The 19986-nt window shown below is 48.5% G+C and overlaps 1 protein-coding gene across 8 annotated transcripts; it reads right to left on the reverse strand.

Annotated features, from left to right (window-relative positions):
- Positions 1 to 8030: 8030 nt before the first annotated feature.
- On the reverse strand, positions 8031 to 18221 carry CLXN (calaxin). 8 transcript variants are annotated; one of them, XM_081116847.1, is made up of 7 exons: positions 18033 to 18220; positions 15686 to 15844; positions 14705 to 14809; positions 13469 to 13620; positions 13088 to 13192; positions 12733 to 12818; positions 8031 to 9294 (listed from the first exon to the last, which is right to left on the reverse strand). In XM_081116847.1, exons 1-6 carry the CDS (start codon positions 18088 to 18090, stop codon positions 12759 to 12761), a joined length of 639 nt encoding a protein of 212 aa, XP_080972973.1. In that variant the 5' UTR covers positions 18091 to 18220; the 3' UTR covers positions 8031 to 9294; positions 12733 to 12758. The 8 variants fall into 8 exon arrangements, with proteins under 8 accessions (XP_080972973.1, XP_080972976.1, XP_080972978.1 ...); XM_081116850.1 differs by having other exon boundaries at positions 8031 to 9350; positions 15686 to 15790; positions 18033 to 18201; XM_081116852.1 differs by having other exon boundaries at positions 8031 to 9350; positions 18033 to 18198.
- Positions 18222 to 19986: the final 1765 nt, after the last annotated feature.

Below are 19986 nucleotides of genomic sequence, written 5' to 3' on the forward strand. Positions count from 1 at the left end.
TGAGTCCGGGGATGCCCCAGGAGAGTGCAAGTAGCATTTGGGAGTCCTGGGGACTGGAGCACTGAGGTGGGACGCTCACCTAGTCACTCATGAGGCCCAGGGAGGGCTGAGGTCGGAGCAAACAGATGTCCAGAGTGGAGGGCAGGAGGGCAGGGCTGAGCTGGAACCAGAAAACTCCCTGCGTCCACCGTGGCCTCTGGAGAGAGGAGAGCCCTCCCCGGGTCGGGGGCTGCACGGGGCCGCTGGGGCAGGTCCCCACCATCACTCTCTCACCTCCTCTGGCCGACTGCCGCTCACTTGTGCAGCAGCTGGCATGTGTCATCAAAGCCCCAGAGCTGGAGACTCCACCAAGCCACTCCCTCTCTCATCCCCTCCTGCTGAAAACCGTAATCTTGCAGGCAGACAATGAAGCTAGGACAACTATTCAGAAAAAAGCGTGGCTTTGGAGACTCAGGGCATGTCCCAACTGCACCTGCAGGTTTTCTCTTCCCGAGGCCGATGGGCACTGGCTGCGCTGCACCTGCCGCAGGCCAGCTCCTTGCCTCTCAGCCACATACCTGAGCCGGCGGCAGGCCCTGGCCTGCTCCACATCCTGCTCTGCCCGCGATGGTATCTTCTGCCCTCCACTGACTTCTCAACAGGCCCGCGGAGCCAGGCTGTGGCTCTTACCCCCGCCATTTGATTTTCTGTAATTATGTGACTATGAAAAGAGAAAGACACCCCAGCGTCCCTCCCTCCGCTCCCTGAACAGTGCGTGATGAGACCTTGCTTGCCCCTGTCCAATCTGCTGCTTGTCAGTTTCTTTCCTCATTTTCCTAATGATGGTTTTTAAAGAATCAAACTTATCTGATGTATGTGGGCTCAAGCGGTGTGTGATCTTGGATGAGGAATGAAACCGATCATGTTTGGAAACAGGAATCTGTGACGATTAGAAATCCTTCAGGGAGTGGCCAGTTCTTGTCTAACAAAAGCATCACAGACCTTTTGTAAAACCAAATGCTATTTGCTGTTTTACCTTGAGCATTTAAATATATATTTTTTTAAGCTCTAAAAGACATCTACAGCCCAGCTGGCATGGGTCAGTGGTTGAATGTTGACCTAGGAACCAGGAGGTCAGGGTTCAATTCCCGGTCAGGGCACATGCCCGGATTTCAGGCTCCATCCCCAGTGTGGAAGGGGGGGGGGTGCAGAAGGCAGCTGATCAATGACTCTCTCTTATCATTGATGTTTCTCCCTCTCCCCTCCTCTCTCTGAAATAAATAAAAACATATTGAAAAAAAAAAAAAAAAAAAAAGACATCTACAGGATGGGTTTGCTCCGAAAGACAAGAGATAGACTAAGAAGTAAGTAGCAGCCCAAACTCACAAGCGGTGCGCACAGCCGGGGGAAGGAGCAGGGAGTGTCTTCTAAGGCACAGACGGGCTACCGCCTTTGAGCTCTGTTCACTATCTGACTCACTAACTAGGGCTTGACCCGATGGTTGTTGTTTTTTAAAATATGTTTTTATTGATTTCAGAGAGAGGAAGGGAGAGAGAGAGAGAGAAACATCAATGATGAGAGAGTCATCGAGAGCCCCCGACTGGGGATGGAGCCCGCAACCCCGAGCATGTGCCCTGACTGGGACTCAAACCTCGATCTCCTGGATCCTAGGTCGTTGCTGAACCACTGAACCACACCAGCCGGGCTGACCTGATGGTTTTCACATTGCTACTGCGATTTGCTATTCGGTGCTGTGACAATGAGGAGATACCACTGTTCACGATTAAGCACCTGAATGCCACCAACTTCTCTGACCAAAACAGTGATTGAAACACTCCACATCTTCTTCAATGGCAGGAGTTTAAAATCTTGTCTCCTGCTTTACTGGAATTTTTCACTTAGCTGTATTTGCTTTCAGCTCCATTCAGTGCAGGACTGAAAGAAAGCTGTCCCCTGCAGGGGTCACTGGCAGTTGGGGACTGTCCATGGAGGTCGGCGGTGCAGGGAGGGGAGGCTGTGAAAGTGCAGTTCAGGTGAAGGGGAAGGAGGAAGAGCCCGCATTTTGCCCGTTTATTCAAATGCCCTCTCTCCTGACCACCTCTCACCCAGGGGCCTGGGTGTGTGTGTGGCTGGGCCACATAACAGGGGCGCTGTGGGCTGGCCCGGCAGGAGGGGTGAAAACAAACAAGGGAATGTGTGTCTTTGGGGGAGAGATATTTTCTTTAGAGATTAAATCAAGGCGTGGGTACCCAGCAAGCCACCAAGAACCGAGGCTGAGGGCCATACTGCTCGGCACCCAAAGGACGTCAGTGACCGTGTGGACATAGTGACATACCAATGGGACTTCTGGCACGTCTTGGGCGCCCCCCATGTTGCTCCTGAGGTTTCCATGACTGTGCCCATGTATGTGAATGGAAGGCAGCTAGGAACACCTCATCATTTTAAGTGCATATGGGGGCGAAATCTCTTTTAAATATTAATTAGATTTACCGGCAGGCCCTTATGACATTGTCGGTTCCATCCCTTCCCAGTCTACAAGCCCATGGTCTCCTCAACAGCCCCGGACTGCTGTTTCTTGGGCTGTCTCCACACATCCCAGTGAGGAAAATGATGCCCCCTATTGGCAGACCCGCTGTCTAGCAAGACCTTTTCCTTTTCAGCTTTTACCACATTATTTCTGGCTGCGATAAAGACCATTTCCAATCTTCTAAAACCTTTCTCTCTGGGTATGGGCACAATTAGGTTCCCATTTACATGAAAACAGCTTCCCTTTTTGTTGTTGTTGTTGATATTTTTCTTGTAGGACTGAGGGCAATTCAATCAAACCCTTGTTTTCGTTTCTTCGGGTCAGTTAAGTGATTCTTTGGCAACGTGGGATGTATTTGTGAAGTTTTTGCTACACTCCGAGAGTCATGGTTTGTTGGTGTCCAGAGCGTCTAAAGCCGGGTTTCTCACAAGCACCTGTGTGGCTGTAGGATGCGGTGAACTTAGGGTCCTGATCCAGCGGGGCTGGGGGGCTCGAGACTCCGCACTCTCACCAGCCCCCCGAGGACAGGTGCTGCTCTGGGCGGTGCCAGGTGGCAGCTGCTCCACGGCCAGGTGAGCCACCGGCACGTCTGGCTCACCTTCCAGAGGAAAGGGGGCTGACTGGAAGCAGGGGCCCTCTGTCCGGGGGCACCCCATCCTGAAGCTGAGGTGCGACCTCCGCGCTCTTCTATCAGCCTGCTCTCCAGCAAGGAGAGGCTGAGCCCAAACCAGGCAACCCATTCCCAGGGGCTCTTTCTCACCCCCCCCTTCCCTGGGGTTTATCAAGCTGGGCCAGGTGCCATTAGAATGGGCTGCGCTGGGACCCCGCTGTGAGCTCCCTGCCGAGCCCCGAGCCTGGTTTGTTTGTAATTCCTGGGGCCTGTGCTCAGCTGTGGCCCGTCCTGTCCATCGGGAGCAGTGTTTTCCTAAAGCGGAGGTAAAGCACATCTCGCTTTTGTTTTGCTGAGCCCAGCACCTGGCAGGACCTAGCGAAGGGTGAGGCTCCCCTGTTCTTCCTCTTTTCTCACCATCTGACTTCCCCTCCTGCCTCCCCGCTGCTTCCCTCTCTTCTCTTTACCGTTTCCCTCTTTGCTCCCCTCAGTCATCCAGCTCGGCGGTCTCCGTGAAAGGACGGCTGTGGGGGCTTCTCCACGTGATTACAGTGGGGTCCGTACCATAGCGGGATGTTCAGTTTATTGTTTCAAGGTGATGGTTTCTTCTAAGCGGGGAGATGCAAGGAACCGACTTAGCATGACCACGTGGACCTTGCGTGGCCGAGTCCTCTCAGCTGTTGGCTTGAGGCCGGTGGTTGGCTCACTTGCACCTGCAGCCTTTGCTCATGGGAGCGGAGCCGCTTTGCTGATTAAGGACCCAGTGGGTGCTCAGGGGCAGCCTTTGGCCTATAAGTTGGGGTCCAGGTCCCCAGAGGCATATATCCCAAGACTGTGTCCAGCTCACTGTTATTATCTGAGCCCCACGTGGGGTCCCTAGGCTTCTGTGAAGTAATTAGAAATGGTCAACAACGTAAGGGCTCATCTGCTTCAGGCAGGAGTGGAAACCGTATGCACGTATCTGGAGACTCATATGCAAAACTGCAAGGAAGTGTGAAAGCAGGTGGGGCTGAGGAGTGAGGACAAGAGATGCAGAGAAAGTCCCCCTGGGTGCAAGTCTGGGTTCGTGTGGGTGCACACACACACACACACACACACACACACACAGAACCACAGCTTACATTAGGACCAGACCAGACCAAAAATGCTTTAAAACTCATGTAGCAATTGATTGCAACTTGGTGGTTAGGTATAGGTGTAGGAAGGGGTCCCCTCGAAGTGGCCTGTGTGCTCCTAGCTCACTCTTTTCGGAAGGAGAAGGCCCCTCGATGCTCAACCATTGGGGATTTGGATTTGAGCAAGAGTCAGCGTGCTGTGAAAGTGAACCGTTTCATTCCTGGCTGAGCGTGTTTGCAGGGAAGGCATTTTGCCTGGGTTAACGAGGACTCTCAATCACCTCCTCCCGGCAGCTGCACTGCACCTGTCTTGGCTCCTTCCAGGCGGACCCACCTAGGACGCTGCTCCCTGGAGGAATTCCAGGTCCGCTCAGGAGCTGCAGCAGATGGCAGCCAGTGGCACTGAGCGCCACCTGAGTGCTGCGAGGGAGCACAGTTTTCCAGCTCTTCTTGAGAAGGTGACGCCGAAGGGCAAGGAGGTCCCAAGTCCAGAAATGCAGCCAAAGCACTCAGGTCTTTATAGAACAAATCAGCTGCATGGAATCAGGAGGCATGTTGACATCTATTGAGCATCCATTATGTGCTAGGCGCCCTTCTAAGTGCTTACAGTCTAGTCGCTTAGGTCTTCGCAACTTTATGTGGTAGATTTTCTGAGGACCCCAGCACTCCAGTCGCGTAAAGTGAGGCCCAGAGTGGTCAAGACACCTGTCTGGGGCCACACAGGGAGGTGGTGAGACCAGAGCGCCCGTGCTGCCTGGCTGCAGAGCCCACTGCTAACCCTGGCCAGGCTGCCTCTGCAGCGCCAAGGCTTATGGGGTGCGGTTGTCCGAGGGTCCCAGCATGGTGCCGAGGGGTTCCTGCCCAGTGAGCTTATGGGGACATGCATGCGACCGGCCCTGATGGATGCAGCCGCGAGGGCTGGGGTTGGGCAAAGCGAAAGTCTGGGCGACCCTCCAGCTCAGAAAGGCAGTAGCAGCCTTGAGGTGGGGGCAACGGGGCAAGGGCACGGGGGGGCATCTGCTGCCCCTACCCACCTGGAGCTGGGAGACAGAAGAATTCACGGCCACTGGTTGCCTCAGTTCACGGAACAGAAAGACGCCACAGCCCCCACTCTCTCTGGGTTTATACTATAACTTTCCACAACCCCGCACCCCGGCACCCCGCAAAGCAGGGCCCTCCCCTCAGCGTCTGGAGGGACTTAATATTCCTGCATTTTTTTCTCCGCGAGGCAACAGGTCCTGACAGGGCGTGTGGCTGAGCAGCCGCCTGCGTGCCTCAGGCAGACTGAGGCAGGCCAGGAATGAAGGGGGCGGCCCGGGCGGCCAGCATCCGTCACCTGAGAAAGGAGGAATTCAACCGGAGTAATCCTCGCCCCCCCTCCCCACACGGGCACCTCTCCCCTCCCCGCCCAGGTGCCCCCCCCCCAGCTCCAGCCGCCTGAATGTCCCAGGAGAGATCCGAGCGAATATGTAGACCTCCCGCAGCACGTGGCCTCACAGGACACCTGGGCCTGGTGACAAGCTTGGGCAGCCACATCTCCTCTTGCCCGGGAGCTGGCCCTCAGCACCCCCCCCCCCGGGCTGCGCCCTCCCCGGCGGGCTCTGGGCTCCTGCTCTGAAGGGCTCAGCGCGGTCCCGCTGTCTCCTCCGGCTTCTGTTTCCGAGCCCTCTTCACGCCCTGGGCTTCCTTTTCTGGCTCACGACATCTTTCCTTGGCCCACCGTCCATCACAGCGCCACCCTCACCCGGATGTCCCTTCCTCTTTGTTCCCCTAGCCACTACCATAGCCTTGAGCTAAACAGGCTAGAAAATATCGCCCTGGTTCCCACGGCCTGACCCCTCCATTCTCTAATAGCCTTTTTCCGAAGGGGGTGGGGGCACTTCCCCTTGACCAAGTATCGGGAGCTTGCAAAAGACACGTGGGCCCATCTCTCCCCTGCTTCCAGCTGACCATGACACTTGCTTATTTGCAAAACTTCCTCTGATGTCAGGTCATGAGAGGGACCAAGAGGTCCTTCGGCAGAGAACCACCGAGCACTGAGTGTGTGAACCTGTGTTGAGTCCGGGATGCGCCAGGAGAGTGTAGGTGGCATTTGGGAGTCCTGGGGACTGAGGCACTGAGGTGGGACGCTCACCTAGTCACTCATGAGGCCCAGGGAGGGCTGAGGTCGGAGCAAACAGATGTCCAGAGTGGAGGGCAGGAGGGCAGGGCTGAGCTGGAACCAGAAAACTCCCCGTGTCCACCGTGGCCTCTGGAGAGAGGAGAGCCCTCCCGGGTCGGGGGCTGCACGGGGCCGCTGGGGCAGGTCCCCACCATCACACTCTCACCTCCTCTGGCCGACTGCCGCTCACTTGTGCAGCAGCTGGCATGTGTCATCAAAGCCCCAGAGCTGGAGACTCCACCAAGCCACTCCCTCTCTCATCCCCTCCTGCTGAAAACCGTAATCTTGCAGGCAGACAATGAAGCTAGGACAACTATTCAGAAAAACGCGTGGCTTTGGAGACTCAGGGCATGTCCCAACTGCACCTGCAGGTTTTCTCTTCCCGAGGCCGATGGGCACTGGCTGCGCTGCACCTGCCGCAGGCCAGCTCCTTGCCTCTCAGCCACATACCTGAGCCGGCGGCAGGCCCTGGCCTGCTCCACATCCTGCTCTGCCCGCGATGGTATCTTCTGCCCTCCACTGACTTCTCAACAGGCCCGCGGAGCCAGGCTGTGGCTCTTACCCCCGCCATTTGATTTTCTGTAATTATACGTAAAGAGAGGGGAAAGCACCCCACCCTTAACTCTCCTGCTTAGCTGTTTTCTTTTTAAAAAAATATGTTTTTACTGATTTCAGAGAGAAAGGGAGAGAGAGAAACATCAATGATGAGAGAAACACTGATCCATAGCCTTCTGCACACCCCCGGCTGGGGATCGAGACTGCAACCCGGGCATGTGCCCTGACCGGGAATGGAACTGGCGACCTCTGGGACATGGGCAGATGCTCAATCAACTGAGCCACACTGGCCAGGGCTTAACTCTGTCCTCTAAAAAATGCATGCCATAAAACTTTGCCTCTACTCAGTTTTCTTTTTATCTCACATCCTCTTGACCTTTTCTCTCTGCTCTTCCTCCTGCTGCTCCCCACCCAAGACAACAGCAAATCTGGGGTCTTAGGCTGTGCCCCCCGAGTGTAGGGACAACCCCACATGACATAATCCTGATGTAATTATCAGCAACAACTTCCTCTCCATGTTATGGCAGTTCGGATGACAGACACCATGGCCCTACCAGTCTATAAATCACCCTTCACTTGTGCGAGGCCTTCAGGCTCATGCAGTCTGTGCAAGGCAATGTCATCCCATGACAGTGAGACAGTCGGAGCTACAACCTGGTTAAGGGCCTGGCCTGCAAGTCGAAGGTCCGGCTCTACTAGTTGTACACCCTTAGGCTAATTACTGTCCCTTAATGGGTGCCATGTGGTCATTTCTTGTGTTTGCTGCTTGACCACATGGCTTATCACCGTTGGCATCTTCTTGCTTGGATAGGAGCATTTCTCGGACACCGCCCAAGCTGCCCAAAGAAACAGTCCTTCTCCTCCCTCACTGAAGGCGTCCAGCCCTTTCCCTCCGTCCCGGGTGACTTCTGCCATTGTCCTCATAGACCAGCAGTGGTCTCAGCTCCCGTCATTGGTCAACACACATCTCACTTTCGCTCCCGTGCTGACCTTGGAGTCATAGAGTCTGACAGCTGGCTACTAGTCACAAATATCTGGGCTCCTGGCAAGGCACGGGCCCGGCCTAAGGTTCAGAGTGATATTGGTACCAAACACGGATGCTTTTACTTCCAAACTGGAAACTTCAACTAAAGAAAGGAAATTCCAGAATTCCCAGGTGCGTCAGATGAGAAGAGTGCCCCGCAGAGAGCTGTCAAGGGTCCCACCCCCGTACACGGGAATCACACAGCACCTCCAGGGAGGCCCGAAGGGGCGGTTTGAAGGCCCTTCAGGAACCGGGAGCTCTAAGTCACTCCGCGCTCGGGGGGCCCTACGCTGAGAGGAGTGAACATGCTTTAGAGACAGGTCTCTAACGTGGGAACCAGACCAGGCCGGAGTCTCGGCTTTGCTCTTTACCGGTGTGGGACACTGAGTTTCTTGATTTTCCCAAACTTCAATTTTCTCCATCTGTTGGATGAAACTGTTAAGCAGTAGTTATGTTAACCTCTCAGGATAGTTGTGAGAAATAAGTGAGATAATGGGTGTAGTGTTTAGATAATCCTTGGAACAAACGTGTTCGGTGGATTATTGTACAATGTTTTGTAGGGATTAGGGGGGCTGCTTTGTTCCCCATAATCTACTTTATGACTCTTTCTGAAGGACTCATTAAAGGAAACTTGAGTGGTTTTAATTCATCTCCTGGACTGCCCTGTGCTGCAGGGCTAATTCCTTCTACCAGGAGGTGGTGACTCGAGTTCCAGATGCCACTTGCAGAGGGAACTTGTAAGTTCCCCTGCCAAAGGGCATGTCATGCTCCATCTCCAGGCTCCCCGCTGCCTGGCTCTGAGATGTGGTGTCCCTCGGGCCACACCATGACTCGAGAGATGGGGACAGGAGACAGGAAGGTGCAGCTCAGGTTAAAGGCAGAAGGACTGTGCTTCACCCAGCTTATTCAAATGCCCTCCAAGTTGACACACTTTCCGCCCCGGGAACTCTGTGAGTCTGGCTGGGCCACATAATAGGGGCAGTGTGGGATGGCCAGGTGGGAGGAGGTGCAGATAAACAAGAGGATGTGTGTCTCCAGGGAAGAAACACATTCCCGACAGATTAGGAAGGAGGCATGAGGAACGCAGAAAGCCACAGCTGACCAGTGATGGGACTGCGGGCAGTAACTGCTGCCGAAGGTGACGGCACTCGGAGAGACATTTCCAATGAAGAAGCACGCTCTGTTTCACACAGACTGTCCCCTGCCAGGCTTCCTTCCTTCCCTGCTCCCCCAGGGGACCGAGCAGGCTTCCTCCCGACACGTCTCCTGCGAGGAGCTTCGATCTGCTTGGCTGTGCTCAGGCGGCCCCTCCTTCAGCGGCACCTGAGACCGAAGGAAACACTTGGAGGATCGTTTGCTTTGCTCTAGCAGAAGGGCGGCTGCAATGCCAGAAAAGACAAGCATTTTACTTCCAACTCGTTCTGGACGATTCCCAACCAAGCCCCACAATTTGATAAACCGTAATTAACATGGGTATGGGTCAAAGTTTTATTTTATTATGCATATTTCATAGCCCCACCCTTTCTTTGCCACACTTGGTGAGGATTCGTCGTCAGTTCTGGGCGACTCTCGGGGAGCTCGGCGTGATTCTGGGAGAAAATGGACACAGTTGGATAAAATGCACCAGGAAAAACGGACGCGCTAAGGAGCAGCTCGGAGAAACCTCTCACAGACATTGCCGTCTTTCTAGGGTCAAAGCATATTTAATTACCTTTAATAATATCCTTTAATTAAAAATTATATAACGTTTTGGGGGGGCAGGGGAGAAGAAGGCAGGAGGGGGACTGTCACAGTGAATCTGAACAGTGCCGAGGGACGACAGAGCTGCCACACGCGTGGAGTCCTCAGTGTCCGACGCGAACAAGCTGAGGGCAGGGCAGCTGACCCAAAGCAGTGTAACCCTCACGGCTCAGCACAGGGCAGGCCCTGGGGAATGCTTCGGATGACTTTATCACGCAAGCAATTGCCGGCTTGGCTCCTTACAAGTGCAATCTTGCACCCAAAGACATCTACAGGCTAAGAATGCGGGACTGCCAGTTTGCAGTGGCAGCTTTCAAATCCTGTCGTTAAAAAAAAAGTCCTTGATTGTTTCCCAAACAGAATCTGTCCACGCTGCCTGCCGGGCGGTGCGCCCCTCTCCCCAGGGGGCCCGCCCCGCTTGCCGCTGGTCTTTGCAGAGCCCCGGGAGGGGAAGGGAAGGGGAAGCCAGTTGGAAGAAGTCAGTGAGAGGAAGGCTATGCTCAGTCTTCCAAATTATAGTTGTTCATCCATAGTCCTAACCTCACCAGCCCAAAGGCAGGCAAACACAGGGCTGAGCCACCCTGGCTGTGCCTCGAGGGAGGGCTCGGGACAAGCCTGGCGGCAGGAGGCGAGGGGCGGCAGAGCTTGGAGCGAGGGGGAAGGAATCTCGTCCTCAAAGGTACTCTGTACTCAGATGACCCTGCTATTAAGCTGAGTAAACTTTCAGTGTTAAAATCACTTATGAGTTGCTACAGTAGTGAAATTAAGAGAATCCAGAGATCTAGATATACTAGCAAAGGAAAATGATTGGGGCAGATTCTGATGAGGAATGGCCAAGGGGTGTGTTCTGTAATATACAGGAAAGCTTGTGAACAGAGCCCAGGAGATCTCATGGCCAAGTACTGACATCGTCTTAAGTTTCACTTAAATTATTTAGAATTTTTTAAGAAGATTTTTTTAGTTTTAAATAATATCATGTAATAAAACAGGGTTATTCACATGGAAGACAATTTTTAATCAAACTACAATAGAATGTCTAGGTACAGATGTATATGATTAGTTCTTTAAATGTTGATTAAACTCATGGTCAATGATGGTCCATGACATTAGCAAAGAAGTTAAAGGAATGTGCACCATATGGAAAAAATCGGCGTGCTCATGCGCCGGGCACAGCAGGCCTTCCTGGAGGGCCATCTGGTACCATGTGCTAGAAACCTCAACATTACACTGGCCTCTAACCCAACATTCCCACATTTATACACTTACCCCAAGTAAATAACCAGTGGTGCATGTGGAAAGATTTATCTATAAGGATAGTTCACTTTGGAAATTATTTATCATAGCAAAAAACGTGGGCACAACCACAATGTCAATGGCAGGGAAGTGGTTTAATGAGGTCTGTGGTGATGGGACACCAGGCAGCCACGATGAGTGAGGCTGTAGACAAATGTCTGATGACCTGAGAAAATGTTCGCGAGATAGTGGTACCCAAAACAAGCAGCTTACAAAAGAGCATTTCCAATGTGATCACCTAAAAATATATAGAATGCCTTCAGAGAACCTGAAAGAGCCTATACCAGAATATTGATGAATAATTTAATTTCATTTGTTTAATTTCCTAAACTTCTGAAGTATTCTTCAGTGAATCTCTATTACTTTGTAATCAGAAAAATACAATGAAAAAATGAAAGACATTGTGTATTTCATTCTTTACACACACTCAAGGTAGAAAAATTGTGTCAAAGTCCATCTAAATAACAATCTAAAATTTTAAGAAAATACTTGGACAGTAAAATATCTTTATTTCTTAGAATTGCTTATTCCACTTATTTGTAACTATCTGTTTTTAAATACCATGTACTCTTTTGCTTTATCTTAGTAATATATATGTAGTGAAAGGTATTTAATATCCAAGTAGCTGGTAAATATTTATATTTTGACAGGAGAGATATCCAGTACTTGCCCATGTTTACTGAAGAGATGAACAGTAACTCACAGAACATAACTAGGCCCCGTCTTTTCATGCTTCCATCCAATGCCCACAGGCACCTGCTGAATAGTGGAAGGCAGAGGGGAAGCCAGGTCCCCTTATAAGAGAGCACACACGGGGCATCCCTGGCGGTGAGGGGATGCCACCTAAGTACACCCTTTTATGGAGACAAAGAGTGGAGTTGAGGGAGAGAAACAGAGGGAGCCAGAGCAGGCTTGCCAGCTGAGTGCAATGCCAGGGGAGGGGGCGGCCAGGATGACTCCAGGGATAAACAGAAAGCTGTGCCCAAGCAGCATTCATTAAACTCAAGAAATAGTACTTTCTCCTACCTCTGCTTGCCTAGAGTCTGGATTTATCTTGTGCTTTGTGCTTTTCGATCCACGGTACTTATTGAGAGCCCGTTCTGCGCAGAGGGCTGTGCTAACTGCTACATGATATACAGATGGGTACGATGGCTGTCAATGCCCTCAGACACTTACAGTCTGGTCAGGTGGAATGGCAAAGCCTCAAACAATAATATAGATCATATTAAAATAGGTTACGTGTTTCTTAATCTCTCTAAATCTCCATCAATGCCGAGCAGAAAGGTATTTAGTTGTGAAATGCCAGTATCATTTGATGCCATCTTAATTATTTACTGCTCCAAAAGGCATTCAGTAGTTTCAATGATTTTTAATTTTATTATACCCAGCATTTTTCTGACATGAAGAACATTTGACTTAATTGCCTTGTGTAACTCAAGATTATATACTCTCGCTATTCATTTCATTAATACACACATTTTACGACAGTGATGTGCCTCCACAAATGTCTAGGTATAAAATACCTCTAGTGATGTTGAACCCAAACCCAACAACATCTAATAAGAAACTTGTCTTCCACCCAATTTCCTCAGTCTTTACGCCAAAGTTGAATGATATATGTAAGTGAACAACACCATTCCCCACCCCAAACACACAATCCAACGTCATCTTTCTGAGCTAAGTAGAAAAAAGCAGACACTACATATGCAACTCCCTTTTCGTACTCACTTGAGATGACAGGGACATTTAGCTCTTCAGATTTCACTGTATTCATTTGGATCTTTGAATACATGGGCTTCGAATTCCATATGGCTCTGTGAAATAGAAATGCTCAAATTAGCACAGACTTCCAAAAAAGGTGGAGCAAACCAAATACTCCGTCTCCTCTGAAGAGACACAAGAGAACACAGGAAGCCTGGGGATCAAGTCCTGATGCCCACGCGTTTTTAATTCATGTAGAGATGGTGCCAGTGCAGACTCTATTCCAGGCACAGTACTCGGTATGGGCTTACAGAGATGAGCAAGACTACACGACCCAGCTCTCCAGGAGCCACCCGGCCAGGGCAGTCATATCTTTCTTTACCTTTGGGTCAGGTAGACATGGTCCAAAGGCTTCCAGTAGAAGGGTCTCTTCTCTCACAGCTTGTTCATAGTCTGAGAAGGACAATTTCCCATCATGGTCATGATCCTAGTGGTGACCAGCCATACGTTAGTCAATGTGTGAAATACTTATCGCCAATACAACTGTCTTTTCACAGTCAAGTGTTAATGGAAAAAAGGTATTAGAGAAATGAGACTAAATAGTGAAATTGACAAGAACTATCAATACTATAATAAAAGAGCACAATCCAAATGTTTGATGTCCCCAAGCAGGAAACTGATAGTTGCTATAATCTGAGTTATTAGCTTTATCCCACACCAGCCTGTAAATTTTAATATAAAACTCTAAATTATACATAGTTACCATTTTCTTAAGTGTTATTTCAACCAAATCTTTGATTCCTTCATCGGGGTCTTCTTCCGATGGCTGCTTGAGGAGGCTGTTCTTCAGCATGTGGAACATTTCCTCCTTGGAAATGAATCCATCACCATTCAGATCAAACACTTCAAAGCAATCTTTAAAAAAAATAGCCAGTTACGATGTGATGCTATCCTTAAGGTAACATTTGCTCTGATAACGTTTTCAAGGCCAAGGTCTATACTGATGTTCTTATCAATGCCACAGGCCTTAGCACAATCTAATTTCCATAATAAATGCTTAATGCTCCCTTGTTGAATATATGCAACAATCCTTAGAAAAAGTTGCATTGCACTCAGCTATGGAAAAGCATGACAAGAAACAATAAGTTGGCATAATACTCTCCAGATATTGTGCTAAGTGAAATAAGCCAGTCAGAGAAAGACAAACATCACAGGATCTCACTCATATGTGGAGCCTAATGAACAAAATATAGTGATGAGCAAAATAGATTCAGAGACATGGAAGCATGGAACAGACTGAAGGGGGTGGGGTGGTGGGAAGAGATTAACCAAAGAACTCATACGCATATATGCATAACACAGGCAATAGTGGTGAGGGCCTTAGGAGGTGTGCATTGTGGAGGGAGTCAAGGGGGAAATAGAGGGGGCATCTGTAATACTTTCAACAATAAAGATAAATTTTTTTTAATGAATAAAATTAAGATTAAAAAAGCAGTAAGTTGAAAATTTTCATCTTAAAACTCTTGGAAAACTGATTGAAATATAATTCTTTATTTTAATTTTTTTATTAAACATTTTTAATGTGATGTAATTCTTAAACAGAGTTCATCAATATTAAGAATCAACTAAGAATCAGAACACTAGACTCAATATTCCCTACTTTTATGGTTACAATTCAAGTAAATATGAAAAACACTTAATACCTTTAATTTAAATGCATATGAGCTCGATTAGCATGTATAGCATGAGCCTATGCAGTCTTGGTTGACAGGAACTACTTTTCAGAATCTCTTAATTTTCCTTTTAATTAATATTTTTCAACCTTTACCATTGACTTGAATTTGCTCCGTAAAAGAGGCAAATGGGAATTCAACCCAACCAACCAACCAACCAACCACCCGACAACCTCCTCCACTGGCTGGGTTGGAGGAAATGGACTTAATGTGTTTGGATATGTTCATCGTGATGTGCAGACCAGTAGGGTAACCTGAAATCTTACATTTCATTTTTTCTTCCAAGGTTCCTCGAAGGAACAGCGATAATCCACACACCCACTCTGATACGTTTACACAACCGTCGTTGTCTTTATCGAAACCTCGGAATACTAAAAAGAAAAAGCAGTGAATAGAGTACGTGTGCTGCCTTTTTCATCTCAGTGCTGTGTCTGCATCGGTACTAGTCACTGTTAAACTTGAAACAAAACTTCAGGGTCATAGGACCCAACATTCTCATTTGACAAAGGAAGAAACTAAGGCATTTTTTATTTAAACTTTCATATTTTCTCCTCATATTTTGTGGGCACAAAGTAAATTCTGAATATCTAAATATATTAATCATTAACTATTAACATATAAATATGTTGCTATATTAACATAAAACATATAATTTTATACTTTTGTTACTCAATAAATGCAATGCTTTCTTAAGTGATAGGACTGTATCTTAATTCTTAGTGAAATACTTTTCAATGCTGTAAAAAAACTCAAATGTCCTTTTAAAACTATTCTTACTATATTTACTAACTAAAAATAGAAATACTTCAGGTTTTGTGGTATAAAGTAAGGGAAACCTAATTATTCAAGCTGACTTTGTCCATTTCTTAAATACACAAAATAGAGTAGATATTATTTCCATCCCTATGATCTTTCTCTTTTTTTTAAACTGAATTTATTGGGGTGACATTGGTTAATAAAATTATATAGGGTTAAGGTACATAATTCTAAAATACACCATCTGTATATTGTATTGTGTTCACCCCCCCAAGTCATGTCTTTTTCCATCACCATTTATGCTCCCTTTACCCTCTCCTGCCCCCCTCACTCCCATTTCCCTCTCTTATGATCTTTTTCTTGAATATAAAAATTTAAATTTTATATTCAAGTGAAATCGGGAATACAGAACATTAAGCTTTTCACAAACACTATACCCAAACTCCAAACTTTCCCCCCCCAGTTATGACTGGATTTGTGTTCCCTCTTACCTCTGTCCATAATCATGTCATCTGTCATTCCAAATGTCACATGCAAGACGTTCCGAAATGCATTACGATCCAGCCCAATGGCCACACCTTGCCGCTCTGTTCCATCTCCCACCAAGTTATAGAAAAGATTGATAAGACATTTCACTTCAAATTTATTAACTGTGAAAGAACAAAGTTAAGATATAACAAAACAAAAAAAGTATTTTCATCTTTAATTTCTAACTCAAATTTTGCATTAATGAATTTATAGACAGACACTAGCAAAGCCTTAAATATGTAGTTGTAAACAACCCTGTGTGTTTTTTAAATCCGCGCCTGAGGATATGTTTTTATTGATTTTTAGAGAGAGAGGGAGAAAGAGAGAGAGGTCAATTGTCTCCACTACCCCCCCCCCCCAGGGATCCAACTGCAACCTAGGTACCTGCCCTGCCCTGGGACCAACCTCCTCGTGTCTGGGAGGGCACTCCAACCAACGGAGCCGCCCGGCCAGGGCAGAAGACAATTCTGTTTTGAGCTTCATGATCCTTAAGTGAATAGAGAATGGCTACTACAGAGGATTCTCCACTAAAATGAGAGGAAAAGCCTCCCCTGCAATATTAAACAGACGCAGGTTCAGCCACACTTAGGGAAAAAGAAGACAGTATCGGCCGAGTTACCTGAATAATGATTGTGGGGTCAGATCCTAAACTTTATAAGGCAGTAGAGACATAACTCAAAGTAGGATGATAATGCTTAAGAACGGTAACTTTCCCCCACATTTTGATTATAGGCGTTCATGAGATTTGTAACTTAACATTTCCCTGGAAATAGATACCAGGCTCCTGAAAGTCAGGAAACAATTTTTATTTCATATCAGCCTTAGTAAATACATAAGTCAGATATTGGAAATAAAAACCACCTATTTTCCAATTAAAAAAAAAAAGTGTTTAAGCATGTTTTAGCACTCATGTGGTTCTTGTTGCAGCTGATGTGAAAATTAACATGCAACTGTTCAGTAGTACTTTGGATGAAGGCAGTTTTTATTAAAAGGATAAACACATATTCATATTTGCCCACACACATATAAAGGGTAGTGTTTTTAAAGACTGAGCTAATTATTTGTGTTCCAGTCCCCATTTGAGATATGTAAGTGGGAGGGTTATTGCCTAGCATTAAGAACATAAAAGTGAGCTTAAATATGAATTATAGGTAGAAAATGGGGATGGCTTTATTTCAAAACAAGACAAAGTCTTTTTTAAAACAAAACCTAGGTGCATGCAAAAGAAGATGGAACATAGAGAAGTCACATCTAATCCTCCAGGCTTGAGTGTGATTTCTGGGTGGGGTACCAGACTGTAGGGGGAATATTGAAGACCTTGAAAAACAAATAGGTTTGGTAAATAAATAGACAAGAGCATAATGATTATCATTTTTTAAAGAGCTATTAGTTGCAGTAGAAAATGGTGTATCAGTTCATCAAGAAAAAAAATTAAACACAGAAATGTTGTGTAATCCAGGGATTTCACTTCTGGGTATAGACCCCAAAGAACTGAAAGCAGTCCTAAGCCCATAGCCTGAGCTTCCTGGCCCAAGTAGAGTTCTGTTTTTCAGCCTGAATACAATTCTGAAGTTACTCTGAAATTCTAGAACCACCTTTTAGAATGTGCAATTGGAGCAGATGCCTTTAAGAAGGACTCAGCCTAGTCACCTGCCAAGTGCCCTTTACCTTTCCATCCTGCCCGCAGTTGGAAAGTGGAAAAGTCTAGAGTCGGGTACAGATTCTTGACCATGTGTTTAGCTTTGGTGAGCTCTGTGGTTCCACTTTCCTCCTGGCTCTGACACAGGTGTCTTACCTAGGGGCGTCCAGTCCTTGGTCGCATTCCCCCTTATGGACAGATATCCCGGGAAGCATCCAGAATTGGACCCTGCCAGTTCAGTTGCTCTGGGGAGCTGGCATGCAGGTGGATGTTGGCTGTACTACTTTTCTCCAGTCCCTGGTTTTTAGAACTCACTTTACACTATGTCTGAGGCTAGAACCACATGTGCCTCCGGGGTATATGAATCACGTTCTATAATGTAAAGGTAAATGAAGAAGAGCGCTTGAGAGGCAAGCAAGTGTACTTGGGGGGGGGGGGAGTCCTAGACGCCGGGACACCCTTAAGATAATTGGCAGGCGCGGGAGCCTGCTCCAAAGAGCTAGCAGCCAGGTATTTTCTTCCAGGCTTCTCTTTCGGGCTGCTGGTGGAGGGCACTCCAAGGCCCCAAGGCTGGCATTTGGAAAGCAGGTTGGGCACAAACTTTTAGCCCCCGTAGGGCACGAGACCTGGACCGGGAGCCTCTGCCAATCCGGCGCTTGGTTCTTACTTACAATGCTTGGAATTCTTCGTTAAGGTGTCCGTCAGCTTCTGCAGCTTCTTGCGGTTCATGCCGGGCGCTCGGGAAACCGGGCGGAGGCGGGTGTCTAGGGGCGCGAGGCTGCAGGGACCCTCGCCAGCCCGGGGCCTGGGAAAGGCGCCCGCGGCTCCATCGCCCGGTACCTGCGCGGCTCCCAACACGCGGAGTGGCCATGGCAACGCCCGCGCGGCCGCTGATTGGTTCCCCGGCGCGCGCGGCGTGCGCGCCCCGCCCTCTCACACACAATGTAGCCATGGCAACGGCTGGGCGGGCCGCCGATGCGCTCCTGGGGCTGGGCGCGCGGTCCCGCCGGGAGTCCGGCCAGGCCCCGGGCGGCCTGTGCTCTGATGGACGTGGGAACCCTAATTCTGATTTTTCAGTCGTCGCAGCCTTTGGGGTTCACGCCCCTTTGATGGACTGCACTGTGACTCATCAAGGTCTAAAACGCGCCGTGCGCGCCCTGCGAAGGGTGCTTGGGGCGGTGAGTGTCGCCCCAGGGAGATTTAAGAGCTTCAGGGAGCTTTGGGGAACGTGGAGCTGCGAGAATTAGCAGGTGTGGTCTCCAGACGATTGTTTCCTGGGGTACGGAAGGGCGAGAAGAACTTGGAATAGGGTTTTCCTCTCCCCCCTCTCCCCATTTATTCTTGGGGTTGCGGGCGCCGCTGTCGGCGGAATCTGGGAGAAACCACGGGCAATTTTCAAGCTGGTTAAAGGGGCAGCCTTCCTAATAACCAGACTGACAGCTGCCGCCTGTCCGTGGGGGACAGCCCAACCCTGCTTTTCTGGAAAGTACCCCTTTTAGTAAAACCGATCCTTTATATATTTGAAAGACAGGTCCTGTGGCTGCAAACAAAGAATAGTTCTTAGGTCTTCACCAGGGGAGGACTTTGTGCTCTTCTTATCCAAGATGGGACACCCCCTTTGAATTAGGGCAACAGTAAAATGGGCTAGCGCAGCCAGAAGTACAAAACCTACAGTATTTGCTAATGTATCTACTTGTTTAACTTCAGAAGGGAGAACACCTTTGAATACAAATTATTTTATAGTGCACATATTGTCATTGTTAGGCTGAAAACAGACCAATTCTGCCAACCATGAGTAACCATCCAAAATAAAATAGTTTCAGTGTTGCGGCCTCTAATTTTTCTTTCCTTGTTTTATTTGTTTGCTGAATAAAGAATTGGGATGCTGTTTGACCCCAGAGTCAAGGATGCTTGGTGAAGGCAGGGACTGTAGTAGCCTAAAGAGAATTTCTCAAGAACAGTTAACCAAGATAAAATGATAGTGATTATGAGTTCCCAACAGTTTTCTGGTTAAATAGTGTTCCTATATGTCTTCTTGTCTAGCAGCTGTGGCATTTCTAGTGAGATTGTAGAGAACACTGGGGAGGACTGGTCATAGTCTAATTATACTCACCTGTGAAACCACAGTGGCTTTTGCTAGATTACAGAATTACAGCAAATATTTAATTCATGGAGGCTGTTCAGTGCTCATTTCAAAAGACACGGAGCCGAAAGATTGGTTATCAGTTGTTAATGAGAGAAGCCGTGCGCCCCACATGGTCCTGCTAGTGGGTCTATTTAGAACCTTCTACTAGGTTTTCTGAAGGGACCCCTGCTGGCACATCTTGGGGAGCAGGACTCCACTGGTGGGGTCACATTGATGGGCCCACTCAGGCATCTCTGCAGATACTCTGGGAGCCTGATGGGGAACACCAATGGATGAACGAAACAGTTCTCAATCCACAAGCTTCAGGCCTAGGGGCCATCAACTATGTTCCCATGGAGCAGAAAAACTGAAGTAAGGACACCACCACAGAAGTTGAAATTAAGAATCACATCTGTCCTGGCTGGTGTGGCTCAGTTGGTTGGGCGCCATCCATGCACCAAAGAGTTGCTGGTTCGATTCCCCTTCAGGGTGTGTAGAGG

This window comes from Miniopterus schreibersii (genome assembly GCF_964146895.1).
Source record: "Miniopterus schreibersii genome assembly, chromosome: 17".
Lineage (NCBI taxonomy): Eukaryota > Metazoa > Chordata > Mammalia > Chiroptera > Miniopteridae > Miniopterus > Miniopterus schreibersii.

What these genes read in the sequence shown, in the direction of transcription:
- CLXN (XM_081116847.1), bottom strand. Translation starts at nt 18,090, where the DNA reads ATGAACCGCAAGAAGCTGCAGAAGCTGACGGACACCTTAACGAAGAAT. An exon ending in TGACATGATTATGGACAGAG is followed by an intron (nt 14,810 to 15,685) that starts GTAAGAGGGAAC and finishes TTTTCTTTTTAG; the next exon opens with TATTCCGAGGTTTCGATAAA. An exon ending in CATGTCTACCTGACCCAAAG is followed by an intron (nt 12,819 to 13,087) that starts GTAAAGAAAGAT and finishes TCTATTTCACAG; the next exon opens with AGCCATATGGAATTCGAAGC.